Source organism: Antrostomus carolinensis, unplaced genomic scaffold (genome assembly GCF_000700745.2).
Source record: "Antrostomus carolinensis isolate BGI_N321 unplaced genomic scaffold, ASM70074v2 scaffold2437, whole genome shotgun sequence".
Lineage (NCBI taxonomy): Eukaryota > Metazoa > Chordata > Aves > Caprimulgiformes > Caprimulgidae > Antrostomus > Antrostomus carolinensis.
In genome coordinates, this window is record NW_010329341.1 from 207653 (window position 1) to 223956 (window position 16304).

The window sequence follows — 16304 nt, forward strand, 5'->3', positions numbered from 1 at the left end:
GACCTGTCTTGGGCAACTTTCCAACCTCATGAAAGATCTTCTATGGCTCAACTAAAATTATTCTACAAAATCATTATGGATTTCAATTTGCAGAGATGTTCCACAAATCTAAGCAACAATATAAGAGTGAAAAGTCATCCAGTTTTAGTCCAAGGACTAGTCAGTTTGGAGTTGAAACCCTTATAATATTGCTAATTTAAAAGAGCTAGCTAAGTTCAGAGTCTGTTCTGCAACTGCTCAGGGACCCTCTGCATATCACTTACAGACACTTTGTATTATAACATCGGTCAGACTGTAGGTTTGGATTTCTATGAAACAGTTTTCTGCCATAGTATCATCAGTCACAGATGATGCTCTTGACAGATATCTGTATTTCCTTATGCCTGTAATTAAATTCCTCCTTAGAGTTGGTCATTGCTCGAGATTCACAATGGACAAGGAAAACAAAAAAAATAATTAATGTGTTCAATAAATGAAGTCTACTGGACAGGATTCTTCTTAGAATTGTACCCTGAATATACCCATTTTCTGCATTTTTTCTAAATGCTTTGATCCTATTATGAAAAGCAAAAGTCTAGGAAACATTCCTCTCAGAAAAAGGTGTAAAATATTTCCATCTTTACAGAAACTGTCTCAAAAATGGAACAATGAGGAAAAATACATTTTGAGGTATTTTGTTTCTTCTGCAGAAAATGATCTTTGCATTCCTTTTAAATTAAACTTTTTTTTTTTTTCAGTTAGAGTTGATAAAATGCTCATCCTCTCTAGAAATCATGAGGATCATATGTCTGACTGCTATCATTCATATTTTTGAAAGAAAATAATATAAACTTAAAATTTATTTAGTAAAAATATGCTTTTAATTATTCATTTGAAATGGTGACCTTTTCAAGTTGAATTATTGTATGTTGGCATGAAGGTTTTCTTGTGTCTTACAATAATTTATGGTTGAAGAAATCACAGAGATAATCTAATTACTTTGACTAAAATTATTGTGCCGTTTATGCCTTTTGCTGTACTACAGGAGAGAAACTGTGAAATGTATTCATTATCGATTCATTAAAGGGTTTTGCTATTATATAAGCAGAGATGCAGACCACTGCCTACCTTGTATTAAAAGGGGAAAAGGGAAGGCATAGTAAACCATGCCATAGGCTGTGGTTTATGTATTGCATTTCTTAATGTCTTGTGAAACGTAAAAATCTGCAACAAACAGATATGTAAAACATAACTGCTATGAAGATTCTATTCAGATTTAAGTGCTCTAGGTTGCTTTTGAATCTTGCTATTTTCTGCATTTGTTTTGACTGCTCTCATCATTCAAGATTGACGCTTGGATGGGTGTGTAGGAGGAAGCAGCAGCAGCAGGCTTACAGCTTGCAGACAAAAAAAAAAAAATCTGCCTTATCTGATGGCTATTATTGAAAATGCGAGGTGTAGCCTAGGCTGGGTAATGAAGGGGAGCGAGCGAGGGGGAGCAAGAAGCATGGAGCTGCATACTGATGAGTGTAGGAGTACTTGATAAAAAGAATTCTTGCTGCTGGCAGTGCATTGCTCATTGTGGAGTATTCCAACAATCACATAGAACGGAGAACAGCTTAGCTGACAGCTTGATATGCTTTCTTTTTTTTTTTTTTTTTCCTACTATATGACGTACTGGTCTGTAGTAAAGATTAATAACTAAGAAATGTAGAGCTAGGATCAGATCTTACGCTATATACTGTGCTGTAAACTATGTTTTACTTCTGACTTTTCTGCTTGCTGAAAACATTAATCTGTCAAGCTGGCGGGCTCCTTTGATACCAACTTTCCCAGGAACACGATGTGGCAATGCCACCTCTCAGCCCAGGACTACCGCTATTATCCAGTGGATGGTTATTCATTGCTTAAACGCCTCCCTCTTCACCCTCCTACAGGACCCCGATGCCCTGTCCAGACAGTGGGACAATGGTTGGAAAATATTGGGCTACCTCAGTATGAAAACCACTTGCTGGCTAATGGATTTGACAATGTGCAATTTATGGTAAGAAATCTTCTGTGCATAGCTGTGTATACACTGTAGCTGCCTTTTTTGTCTGTCTCTTATGTGATCATAAAAGCCTTCTTCTGCATTGCACTAAGAAGATCTGTGTAGTGTTTCACTTTTCTATGTTTAGCTAAATTAATATATAAACTGTCCTTTTATATACTTCCACATTGTACATGTTACAAAATATTCTAGCCAGAAATATGGTAAAAGAAAAACTGAATATTAAAGTGCTCCCTCTCCCTCATCAATCTTCAGATTAAAAAAGAAAAATGCACAGGTCTTTTAATTCTTTGCAGGATTTTCACAATACGTAAAAGCTGTAAACAGTCTTACCTGCAACACATCATGTTACTACTTTTATTTATACATTAACATCATTGAAGTAATAATTAAATGACATGCAATGCCATTCTTGCACTGAGAGGTATTTTAATACCAGAAAATTATTTAATGAAGTGTGCTTTCTCTGCAAGTGATTCTAGATGCCTTGGTTAAATTTTTTTGCATCTTAGATAATCAGGCTATGGGATTCACTTGTTGAAACTTATGCCCTGTTAGGAAAAGTAATGCATTCCTTTTAATAGTTCCAGTTTCATGTTTTAACTCTAGGCATTTATTAAGAACATACGAATGAAAAAAAAAAAAAGTACTTCAGAAATTACAGTATTATCCTGTGGTATAAAGTAACATAGACCTGTCATGCACAAACTTTCCATTGAAATGAATATTGACAGTAAAGAGAAGCTTTCTTGTAAGGTTGTTATATAATCACTTTTCTACCTGCTTCAGTATTCCCATTACTTGAACCTCTTGCAAAAATCCTGACTACGTTTCTTACGAAGTATCAGAGTTTAAAATATTATTAATCGTGCCTTTATACAATATTCTTAGTAACCATGTATATCTTGGAACAGTGCTAACTTTTCATAACTTATAACTAGCATATAAGAAACAGAAGTGAAACAGCATGAATTTTATGACTATGAAATCATCACGAGTTGTGTTTTTCCTATTTAATTTCTTTTGCCAGCATCATTATATGCCTATGGGTTACTGATTAAAATATTAAGGCACAGATCTCTGCCATTTCCACATTATAATAGTGTAGAGGTTTCTTACTGTTTTTACATGGCTGCCATGTGATCTTTTGCTTATATCAGTAAAAATTATGAGGATCTTTTCCTTTAAATATTCTTGAAACAAAGCTGCACGGGTGTGCTGTCAGCCCAGCAATGTAAAAAAAAAAATCCAAAATGCGTTTCAAGCTACAGTTTCCCAAAATGTAACCGCATATTCATATGTATGTTGTAGTGTTGGTTACATAAGTAGATGATAATTTCATCTTAAAGAGATTAATGAGGGAAATTGTTCACAAGAGGCTGTAGGTGGCATAACAAATGCAGAGGGTTACACCTACCACAGGTAAATGATGAGCACTGGAGCAGCCAAAGAAACTGCCTTGGAAGGCTTTCTGGTTGTTCTCTGGCTCTGGAGGGGCCTAAACCATGTTCTAGGGGAATTTATAAGACTTTCATTTCCTACATCTCTTATTAGTATACTTATGTAAACATACAAATTATACAAGAGTTTCCACTATTCAATACGCAAATCAAACTTTTCAGGCATCAGGCAGATTAAGTTATGCCTGCATGCTTGTGTGTTAGCTGGTGTTTTCCAGTAATTTTCATTTAAGCCTTTTATGAAGTAGTTTGTTTTTAAATATATATAACAGGTAAAATACATAGTTACTCTCAATATTAGTTGGAGTAGCATGCATATGTGAATGGAAGATTAGAATTTTAAGTCCAATGATAAGCAAAAAGCTGGAAAATTCCCTCATAATAAAAAATTGTATAACTTCAGTAATTTAATAATTCCTAATTTATTGCTTTCATACTGTTTATCATACTGTTACATATTTCAGTTTTTGTTTGTACCAGAGATTGAATTGTTCCCATAATTTAAAAATGATCAGAAAACATCAATTTCTTTATATATTATTCTTTTGAAGATATCACTATTATGTAAGGAAAGCCTCTCATGAAAATTTAAATGAGTGGTTTTTTAAATATTTTCCATTCTAGCCAAAATGTTAAAGAGAAAAGAAAAATGAGAGAAGATGCTATGCTAAGAGAAAAATTCAGGTTACTCCAAACTTAAATGTCTTGTAGTCTTCCTTAGTATTAGAGAACTGCTTTACCTTTATTAAAGTGGTTTACATATTAAGCTATATTTTACAAGCTTATTAAATTAAGTGTTTCAGATAGGTTAGCCACTTTACATTGAACAACTCTAATACTTCAATGCACTAAATATCAGTTACACATATTTGTTCTTTATTCTGTACCGTATTCCTGCTTTTGTTTTTCTGGAAGCACATTCTGACCTGCATTTATTCATTCTGTTGCCTAAGCAACAACCATCACACTCCTATTAAGTATGATTTAGTAGTACAGGTCTTACTAGATGTTCAGAACAGGAGAGGAAATATCACAATGATATAATTAATGTCCATGAATAACATACATCTGAGAACAAACATATCCTAACTATACTACTCTTAACAGCAAAATTCAATTAATTAAATTAGCATTCTAATAAAAAGGTGTTTTTCAGATAAAAAAGATTTCACAGTTAATCATTCATTAGATCATAGAAATTAACCCTTTGTGTTTAGTCCCCCTTGGGCATTAGGGAAGTTATTCACTACACTCTGCTTAGAATTAGGAAGATTTGTTTACGTTACCTGAAGTGTGCGGACTTTATAGTAAGAAACAGCTTATTTCCTATTAACTTTATGATATGAATATTTTTTCCATAGTTCATCAATATATGTTTTAAAAATAGATTGACACATAGTGTTAAAAAATAATTTGTGTTTTCATGAACAACTTTATTTCAACTTGAAGCGTTTTTTGCACAAGTAGCAAGTGCAATACCTGCTGTTAGTTTGTGCAGGAATGACACTTGCATAATACTTAGTAGGCCCGAGGCCAAAAGTCCTAAGACTTGATTCATGCATGCTTGTAGAAGAACCATACTTGAATATATATATGTAGATAGATGCAGTCATTATTAACTTTGATAGTTTGTTGTGTAATAGGCTGCAGTGTCCTTCAGATGTAAAAATTTCTAGTGACTTTGTGCAGAGATACTCTATTTGAAGATGTAGATGATACTGCAGTTTCATAATGTAAAAGCTATTTTTCAGTTAAACTAATTCTAAAGTGAAAGAAAACAATTAGATCAATCATAAATTACAGTTTATAAGCTAGATATAAACACTAAGGAAACCTAATGAATCTGTGAACACCTTTTGATTCCCAGGTCTCATGGATATCCCTGGGACAAGCTATAATCTTTATGCAGACTTGCAGGCCTACGTAACTCGGTATGCTGAGAAAAAAAAGTTAAATTGCAGAGAAACAGATGAAAATATACTAATGTGCGAGGTTACTAGATCCTTGCATGCAGCTTTCTGCAACTCTGGAGCTTCATCAAAGGCTCCATTCTGGATTCATAAAGATAAAAGCAGTTCAATCAAATTGCTGCCCAGTGGGGACTAGTTCTGATTAAGGCCTGCATATGACTGTCTATTTATAGGTTCTTCTAATAATTCAAAATATTCTGAAATTTTATCACTTGCGTAATATTCCAATTTGATGAAGATAATATCTCTTAAAAATATTTATAAAACACTGTGTGAGAGAAACAGGAACCAGGCAACCAAAATGAGTTAACAGAAAAATATGAAGCATTTTATTATATTTTTTGACATTCCAAAATACTGTCCACTAGTAACAGTTAATAACCGGAATTGGCATTAGACACTAGACTTTCATTGCTGCTGTGAACTTACAGACATGCACCTCTGCCCCTTCAAGTACTCAAATGGCTTGTGTTACCTGAGGATCTAAGTAGCGCCTAAGTGTTTTTTTATAATTCTCTCTTTTTCACTATTGGGAAACTGAGGCATAGAGTGACTGCAGGGTGGAATTTAAAACTGCTTATACATTTGAGGTAAGAGGCACTAATATAATATTATATATATACTAACATAATGTTTAACAGATCAATTCAGTTGCTTAAATAGAGGTATCTAGTGGGGGTACTGCAGGGAATCCAGGAGATCCAGACAGGGCTGACAGATATTACTGAGGACAAGAGACACGCGGATCCTTCATGATTAGTAGCTGGAGTTCAGGTGGGATACCACCAACCATTTCAGAGGGCTCTAGAGTCCTGATGCTTATGCAGCTGAAATGAATCTTAAATTATGTAGGTCACACAAAGCTTGTAACCTGTCTAAGAACTGAACATAGATGTCTTGAGTTTCCTCCTAGTATCTTAGTTGCATATGCATTTCTTTTCTTCCTAATAATTTTCGGTATTTGTATTCATCCTTTGAACTTACCTGCACAAGTATTTACCTGGTTTCACAGTGCTAGGTATGGACTACCTCCTCAGTTCCCTTCAGCAACCTGTTTTAGATTTAGTTTTGAGTTAAGTTTTGAATTTCCTCTCTCCCTTCCTCTCTTTCTTTCCTTCTTTTTTTCTTTTCTTTCTTTTTTTCACTAGGTCTGGAGGTTTATGAGTCAGTTGAAGTTTAGCTGGAGACTATCCTCTCTCAGGTGTCATTCCTGGGATTTGTTGTCCTGGAATACCCAGTAATTCTTCTTGCCTTTAATCTCTCTGGAGGATCCTAACAAAAGAAAGACATGGACCAGTTAGAACGAGTCCAGAAGAGGGCCACGAGGATGATCCGAGGGCTGGAGCACCTCTCCTACGAGAACAGGCTGAGAGAGTTGGGGCTGTTCAGCCTGGAGAAGAGAAGGCTCTGGGGAGACCTTATAGCTGCCTTCCAATACCTGAAGGGGCCTACAAGAAAGCTGGGGAGGGACTTTTTATAAGGGCAGGTAGTGATAGAACAAGGGGTAATGGCTTTAGACTGAAAGAGGGTAGGTTTAGATTAAATATTAGGAAGAAATTTTTCACTGTGAGGGCGGTCAGACACTGGAACAGGTTGCCCAGGGAAGTTGTGGATGCCCCCTCCCTGGAAGTGTTTAAGGCCAGGTTGGATGAGGCTTTGAGCAACCTGGTCTAGTGGAAGGTGTCCCTGCTCATGGCAGGGGGGTTGGAACTAGATGATCTTTAAGGTCCCTTCCAACCCAAACCATTCTATAATTCAATGATCTTAAACTCTGTATCAAGTATAAAGGAAAGAAGCTATTTTATTTCTTTAGAGTGAAATGCCCCTGAAATAAATTCTTTGACTCCAAGTCTTGCACTTGTAGGGACCACCAGAGTTTTTATCCAAAAATACCTGGTGCAATGATTGATGATTTGGGCACTACATGAAACCTTGAAGGAGTGAGTCAGACTGCCAACACCTTTCTTAAATTAGCTGTGCCGCAGATGATGAAAGAGGCCAATGTTTGACAAGGGTTCTAGTCTGTAGTGACTTTAGTGACTTTCAGAAGCCAACTCCTAATGTGCTTAGAAGAGCAGATCAACCTGTGCAACATACAGGCTCTGAGCTCTCCAGGCCCATAATGGCTACTACAGAGACTCATCAGGGCACTCAGGCATCATCTGAAGTGTAAGAAGATTTAGAGTATTGTCTGTGTGTAGTTTACCCAGAAATGAAGAACTGTTTAAGGCAACCTTAAAACTGGCAGTCAATGATATGTAGCAAGCCACATTTTTAAAAGAGTAGAAGGAATATGAATCCCACTGCTGCTGGAATAAGCTGTGGTTTAAGATTTTCTGAACATCTAGTAAAATCCTAGAATATATGCCTGGAACCTCGAGTTTCAATCCCCTTATCTGGACCTCACTTGCAAACCCCAGGACTTGCTTTTAATTTCATGGCAAATCTACAGAACTTGACACTAAAGCTCTGGAGCAACTCTCAGTGCCAGTGTGGCCCTGGCTTCTTCCCTGAGCACAGTGGTATTTTGTCACTCTGCTCTCTTCTGAGTCTTCGTCACCTGCACCTTGGTAGCAACTCTTTGCAACTGTGGCTCCTAAGGCAGACCAACTCTTCCCTGAGTCCAACCCATTAGCCAAACATAAAATGGGACAGATTTAAAATTCAAATGTAAATATCTACCTGTGTACCAGTCAGTAGATGTTTAGGACTCAGTTCAGTTGCCCATGTGTTGGAATCCCTCGAGATGTCCGAACATCTGTGTAGGCCTAGCATGTATGATGCAGGATCTATGGAAAACCCATACCCATCTGGAGCTTCAGTTGGATTCTAGGCAATGTACATTTGCGGCACTTCAAATGACTCTAAATTCGTACCTGTGAGCAACTAGGTGAAGCACCTAATCAGTCATTAAAGCCAATGGAGGATAGAATGCAATTTATCTGACTGGTTGATTAACTGTTAGGGTACTTATTTTAGGATAAATTAAAGTTGATTCATCTGGTCAGCTGAATCACTGTCGAGGCTGTATTGATTTTTTTCACTAGGTCTCCTTAAACTATCATGTAGACACAAGAATGTTGATGGCTTAATTTGAGCTAGAATCCATCCAGAGTTCACTGAAAAGGGAACACAAAGTATTTTTATTAAAGCTTTTTCTCCTCCTTCAGAACGTCCAGCCCTGAGGCTTCGAGATCTTTTTCATCCTAGTAGGGATTCTTACTATAAAATCTGCAAAGTAGAGCTCAGGTGGGTGCCAGAGCTGAAGATCGTGCCTGTCATCTTGCAACATCAGCAGGTCTAACAAATAATCCCATTCCACATGCTCCAGTTAATGCTTCTGTCATGGTATTTCTCAAGCTGGTCAAGAGACAGAAATGGTTGTTAATGTACTCCTCGATATCGCATATGTAAATAGCTTGTACTGTCTTTCTGTCTTGAGGTCTTGGACCATTCTTCATCATCCAGTGTGAGTGCAGATTTGGAGAGGCAGTGGTTGTTCCTCAGTGGAAAGGGATTTTAGAGGAATCTGCTTCATGTTTATATATCCATATACGTAGTGTGTGTGTGTGTGTACGTGTGAAAAACACGGGCATTGCAGGCTGGTGACGGATCCTGCACTTGACAAAGGACTTTACGACATTTTGGCAATATTGTTGATTGCTCAACAGAGGAAAAAAAAAAAAAAAACAAGACAATTTTTGTGCATTTCAGTTGAAAAATTTATTCATAAGGAGCTCATCTCCAAACAGACTTGAGAGTAGGCAGCATGTTTTAATCTAAACCTGTCTTGACAGTGATATCTTGAAGGTATAATCAGGGATGAGTCCATCTGCCTGTCTGCTAGGTTCTGATAAGTTAACCTTTAGGTGAGTTTTTCTCTGGCTATACTGGAATATTTGTCCATCTCTATTTAAATTTCACTCCTCACAAGTTTGTACATACAAGACACACAAGGACTTCAGGCTGTACAGTTGGTAGACAATCCAGGTGCCAGTATATGCAATGGAATGCCCTTTCACACACCTCTGCCATTCATGTTAGTGACATCCAGTGTATATGTGCCTCTTTGGAAAACTCACTCTACAGCAGTCTAAGAGTAAAAAGCTTGTCCACTGTACGTATCAATGTACTGGGCTCGCTCTTACCCTCACTAAGAACAGAAGGCCAAATCCAGACATTGGAAGCCATTGCATATACAGTCACCACTAAAAGTGAAATTATTTCATGGTACATATCTGTGAGTATGGTACTTGAGGAGTGGAATTAGTCCCATCTGTTCTAACAATATGTTAAATGTTAATGTGAAATGCTGTGCTTGAGTTAAAAGGCTGCCTAGCACAGAGACTGGCCTTCATCTCGGTGTACAAACACTGATGAACTGTATTCTGAGACTACATATGCAAGGAATTGTCTATTAGCCCTAGATACAAGTTTATGAGAAGCTAGTGCCAAATATTTCATCTGAAAATTAGGTTGATAAAGCAGGTTAAAATTCTAATAATGATATAGTAAAGCATGACATTTTAATAACTGATAAAATAAGAGAAGTAATACCAATACAATGTTCTTTCTGTGTATTTATTTAAGGCCAAAACCTTACAGCTGGTTTTGTTACCAAAAAGGACAATGCTAAATCTTCAAGAATTAGAAATGTTTGTGTATAGAATGATGTAAAAGAATTTTAAAAGGAACACAATATACAGTTTTGTATATTACTGTTTTAGAACAATATTGTCCAACAAAAAATAATTAAATGGAATCTGGACCAATAGATAAATTTATCTCAAGCAATGACAGACTTCCCTGACTAAATTAAAGATCTTTGAAGGACACAACAGTACAGAGGAGCTAGATTACATATTGTGGGATTCTGAAGGACTTATCAGGTAAAGATTAATGGGTACTAACAGATAACTGGAAATAAACACACAATTCTTGGATGTGTCTTTTATGAAGGAAGACTGGGTGATGTAACAAAAGCTCAGGTAATTATATGAACAAGTGTTAATGCAGATGAATAAAACTGAAACAACCTAAATAAAAAGAGAGAATACATCATGAAAGAACAGGTAAACAGCCAAAAGACAATAAGGAAAACATTACAAGAGAAAATGACATTTGATTAACTATGCGAGTAGAATACATTCAGAAAAGGTTTTATCAATATGCTATAGCTAAAAGGAATATTAAGAAAATTATGACCAATGCTAGAAGTCAGATAAAAGTCGTTTTAGTTCTAACATAAATAACAATGTATGAGAATTAGTGAAATACAGTGTTGATGACCACTGAGATAATAGAGAGAGAGGGAGGGAAAGAAGAGCAATCACACTACAAGCAGATAAAAGGGTACTTGATTAATTAAAATATCTGAATCATCTAAGTTAGGTGATGTTTGATTAAGAGTCTTAAGAAACTGAAGAGGAAATACTAGATCCTTTAACAATCAACTTTAAGAACTCCTAGAGAATGAATGGATTATTAGAGAACAAATAAAATACAAATATGGTACTAATATATATTTCAGATCACAGGATTCATCCTCAGTATAGATTTCCAGACTCCTGACCTCTGTTGTTAACCTTTCACCATGCAACTAATGCTTTATTCAGGAGGGAAATGGATGGTGATGTTATTAGCAACAGATAGTTACTGTCATCAGTACCAGGTCTGATGGGGAAAAAGTAGGGAAGTGAACAGAATGTCACTATGGGATGTAATGGGAAGAGAATAAAGCCAAATGAAGTAACTGTGCAGCTGGAAGATGAACAAAATATTTAAGGAAAACCAGTAAAGAAACTGATGCATTGTACAACACTTTGTGCCTCTCATCACATAGATGAGAAGCTCTCCTTCCATCAAAAATAATTAAAATTTCAACAAGAGAGACAAGCTTAATTTTGCTAATAAAACTATAGGTTCATTTTAAAAGCTGTTCTAAAACATTATGTACCAGAATTGCCAAGCAAGCAAGCCATTCCTGGTATAGATTTTGCCTGACTGCTTCTAAATTTCTTGGGCATCTAAATTTTATCTCCTTCAGTTTAGAGATCTTCTGTTTTCCCACACATCGATGAAAATGTTTCATTCTCCCATACCCCATGCCCATATACTTTTTATGGTACCAACACCGCAGCATCAGTTTTAACCTTTTTTTTAAAAAGGTTAAAAATGAAACCTTAGAAGCCTTTATCAACATGCTGCCCATTCTGCCTACCCTTCACAATGTGCTGTCTGTTCTGCTTATTCACATATGCTCTCACACACACACGTATGTACACATATACACACATTACACAAACAGGTAACTCACTAAGGTGAAAAATCCCACATGCTCAGAAATAAAGAACTGGAGAGTTACAGTACCTCTGCAACCTCAGTTAATCCCTCACATTCATATGCCTTATGATACAGTCTTCAATCACAGGTTTCTCTACTCATTTTTTCCCCTCAAAATACCTTCCTTATTCAGGGTACTGAGATTTGAGTATGCACAAGCACAGATTTCAAAGAACTATCAGTTAAAAACAAAACTTGTTTTTATTTTTTTAATGTTGCATTGTTTAATGATTTTGCAACCTTAGATCAATGGTTGTTTAAAACAAGAGTGAGACCCCCAAACTGCCTTTTCTCATTCAGCAATGATTTACACTTGTCTAGTATTGTTCATCTGGAACATTAGAGTTGTGTTATCACTCTGAAGTACTTACACATCCAAACGTGCTTCTCGTTTGCATTTGTGTTTTAGAAACAGGCTTATAAAGAGTTAAAAGATAAGAGGATAACACTTCAGATTATAACTTTAGACAATTAGAAATGAATATATTCAATTAGAAACACTTTTGTCATCATTTTTTAGAAGTTAAGCACTGTGCATCAGAAGTCACCTCCAAAAACTTTGCCCAAGTGTTTTACATAGGTCTAAGCACAGGTTCAGTTCTAAGAAAGTTTTATATTCTTGGCTTTCGGTGAGAAAAAAACATATTCTTCAACTACTGAAAGTAAGGTAAAGGCCTAGTGCAGACAAAGCAAAGTACCTTGTCTTACTATTATCTTATTCCACATAAGCATAATTGATTGATTATCAACAACCTTTTATTCCATGTAAATACAAGATCACACAGTAAAATTCATAGTCGGTCTCTGGTCTTCTTAGTCCACTCCTGATTGAAATATATTTTCAGGAAAACAAGTAATATAAATGCTCCTCTACTCCCCAAATAATTTACTTCTGTAGACTTTAAAACACTACATTAAACATTTCAAACATTTTATTCACTATGGAACATATTATGTTCTGTATCCTTTGCTGTCCTTCATTAAGCTCCAATTACTGTGCATATGGGATAAAATCTCCATGCAATACACTGTATTTGTTTCAGACTGGCTGGTACTGTTGAAACTGATGGTATATACACTTGTACATACAACCCATGACTTAACTGAAATCTCATATTTCACATTATTATTAGTATTATCTTAGGCAATATTTTATTGAATTATTGAAAATGGAATGATTTAATAGTGTTATTGATGTGAACAACAATGGGTTAAATTTGCAAGATGTACCATACCTGCTCTAGATTTGTGTTGAAAGTCTATGACTGGATAATAATTATTTGAAAATTTTTTAATACAAAGATCAGATCTAGATGGAATTTTGTAAATATAAAAGAAAAAGTATCTGCCCAGGTGGCAGATGTGGAGGAATAAGGTTACTGTGGATACAAGTGCTAACAGTTAGTTTAAAAATTAAAAACTGGAATACCATGAATAAAAGTATGCTGGATAAACACCTATCAAATGACCTTTCTGTTATAAATCCCAAACAATATTTTCTCCGACTGCCTAGTTAGCAGCCGTGAATTGGTGAAGACTAGTCCTCTGTGCACAATCCCCCTTTGCAATTAGGGAGAGGGGGTGGAAAAATCTTATTCCATGGAACCTTACAGCTCATGCTAAAAACAACTATATGTGCAGCTGGTTAGAGCTCTTAAATTTTCTGAAATGATTGATAGCTTCTATTCTTCAGTAGCCACACTATTTAACAGCTTTTTCACTGCTTCAGGTATGCTCTCTCCAAACAGCTCCCTTTTAATCACATAGAAAGCCCACTTCTTGAAGTTAAGGTGGCTCTTATAAAGAAATAATAGTTCTTAGCTGCTGTGCTGCATTAAGATAAAAGTTTGCACAATACTGACTTGGTTTTTAGCCTAGATCCATTTTTAAATATAGTATGAATATTATAGTTCTGTTAGCTTCTCTGAACTCCCTAGGCATCCCTCTTGTTGCCAGAAAGGAATTGTAAATTGACAATGCAAGTTACTTTATTTCATTTTCCATCTCTCTTGGAATTTGTAAATGTGTCTGTTCTGTCCCCCAACTTTTTATTTCCTGATGTTCTGATTCTTTAAGTACTTGTTTTATTGCCTTTAGAAATAGTAGATCTTCACTTTCTGCCCAGAAAAAAAAAAAAAAAAAAAAAACAAACAAACAAAAAACCAACAGCTTTATGCAGCAAGAGTGGAATATTTGCCAAAGAACCCAGATACAGGCAAATCTTTGGTTCCCTGTAATATCAGGCTTTTTGTCACCAAATTCTTCTGTTTCTGCTTGTACGGTCTGATTTCTCTCTGCTATTTATATAATAGTATCTTGCTTCATATATGTATTTTTTCAAAGTGCATGCTGATTTCTTTCCTTTGTGAACAGTAAGAAACAGACTCAGAGGAAAAGAGAATAAAGAAAATGCTTGCTTGCACATGCAGAAGAAGCCTTGTCTGTGGACAATGCATAGGACAATATAAATTTTCTGAGGTCAGCCTTTGATTTGGATTATGAGTTTGGGAAAGACACTTCTCTATTCCCTTAATTATCTGGCTAGGAAATTAGGTAATATTACTGGCCCATATATAGGAAATCAAGATAGTATCCTGGGATAGAAATATCTGTGCATTAAGTGCTGTTTTGTGGCCAATTATCTGCTTGTGTCTGTCCTTTGATAGTACGGGTTTCTAGGTACCTGGAGTTGGAAAGCACAGTTTCTCAGGAGGGAGCCAAAGGTAGCCAGATCACCTGAGGAATCTCACTGAGTGCCTTCATTTAAGTTCTGAATAAATTCAATGGCAATGATTGGACTCAAGCTAAAAATAGTGCAGGAAAACAAAACAAATATTTAATACTTACTAATATTTTTATATCCTAAACAAAAATCAATAAGGAACATTTTCTGTGTATGAGCTAGCCATATGCAATTTATCATTAGTTTAATCTTGAAGTCATGCATTTTATTGCTTCTATAAGTCAAACTCACAGCAGAAATCGTATCTTAGTGCTCTTCTTGTCTTTCCTGGAGCTACTCTGGTACTACTCTTAATTTCTCTTTCTTTCTGAGATTTTCTGAGTCTGACCTTCTCCACCGGAATGCATGTAAGTTTCTGAGCTCTCCCTGCCACATTATCCCTGCAGGGTGGACAATTCTTGTGCTCCCCATCTCCTCCTTTTCTCTGTTTCCTCTTTCCTCAGTAGAAATTAGCGTGTGTTGTCTTTGTCTCCAAGTCAAAGGAAGGAATGAAGAAAGGAGGGAGAGAAGAGGAAGAAATGAGGGGAATAAAAGAAAACAAAGAGGAGTGCAGATGATATCTTCTTCAATTCTAAGTTCTTTTGCTGACTTAAAGCATTTTAGGGAGTCCTGTACAAAAGCAAGGGGACATTGAACTGGATGGTTTTCACAGAGTTATTCTTGTCACTCTTTGGGAGACAGCTGTGGCCCAACAGAGCTGGTGCCGAGTGAGAGCTAATTTGCTTGGCTGGTCTTAAGCTGACTCCTTGCGGAAAGCTTGCCATGCTCTCCAGCATGCTTTATAATACCATATTATTCAGATTTTTCCATTTTCCAAGTTGTCTCAGGCTTCTAATTTACCTGCACAGCTAGCTACAAATTGTGAGAAGCTTGTCTGATAAAACAGTTGCACTGAAAACTCTTTGATACATGTGTGCAAGGGAAGGAGCAGAATTTGGATTTGCTGAATTGTGAGTGCTTACGGCTAAAATGGAATTTGACTACAGTTGTCTTTTGAATACATATGTAGATAGATACTAAGTACTCACTGAAATGGAAGAAAACAATCCCTGCATTTAGGCACTGTGAACTAATAGAATTTTTTTAGTTTAAATTCTGTCCTTCATTAGTCCTACTTTAATTCTTTCTCTGTATGATGGGTATAAAAACGCCACCTTGTCTTGAGTCTTATAAAATATGTTAATTCCTGTTTTGGAGCTATCTAATATTATTTCAATGAATGTCTAAAAAAAGTCTGAAGTGAGTCATTTTTACTGGTGAGGTCTTCAATGGAAAACTATATATAAGACATGGACCCACACAGAAAATGATAAAGGCTAAAGAAAGAACTATCAGCTATCTTATTTCGTAAGTACCATCCATCCCCCTGCACTGAATTAATGGATTATTCATAAATTTAATTATACTATGTGCATGATACCATGTAGAATATGTATCCTGGGGTACATAAGAGTGGTAAGCCAGTGTTGAACAGTCTTCATTCAGGTATTTTGTAGCTTTGTGACTTTGCAACATTCCTTTAATGTGTAGTGAGGATCAGCAGCTCTTATTTTGTCTGTTGTATTTGTTGCAGTAAGTTTCACTTCTAAGATGATGTACAGAAATATAGAAATTATATCGAGTGAAGTTACGGTCTGACACAATCTCGTGTCACTAGATCAGGAGCACACAGTGTTATTATCCAATTTGTTGGTAGTGCTGGTCTGTTTTGGACCCGATATTAGAAGCAGAAGGGGCCAGTGAGACTCACAAGTATTCAG

The 16304-nt window shown here is 36.1% G+C and overlaps 1 protein-coding gene across 1 annotated transcript in view; it reads left to right on the top strand.

The window, feature by feature from the left end:
* LOC104528488 (ankyrin repeat and sterile alpha motif domain-containing protein 1B) overlaps positions 1-16304 on the top strand; it is a gene marked incomplete at both ends in the record, with an annotated part of 211366 nt that overhangs the window by 182284 nt on the left and 12778 nt on the right. The window contains one exon of the mRNA XM_029086091.1: positions 1917-2023. Coding sequence (XP_028941924.1) covers positions 1917-2023 — 107 coding nt within the window. The remainder of the gene's footprint in view (positions 1-1916; positions 2024-16304) is intronic.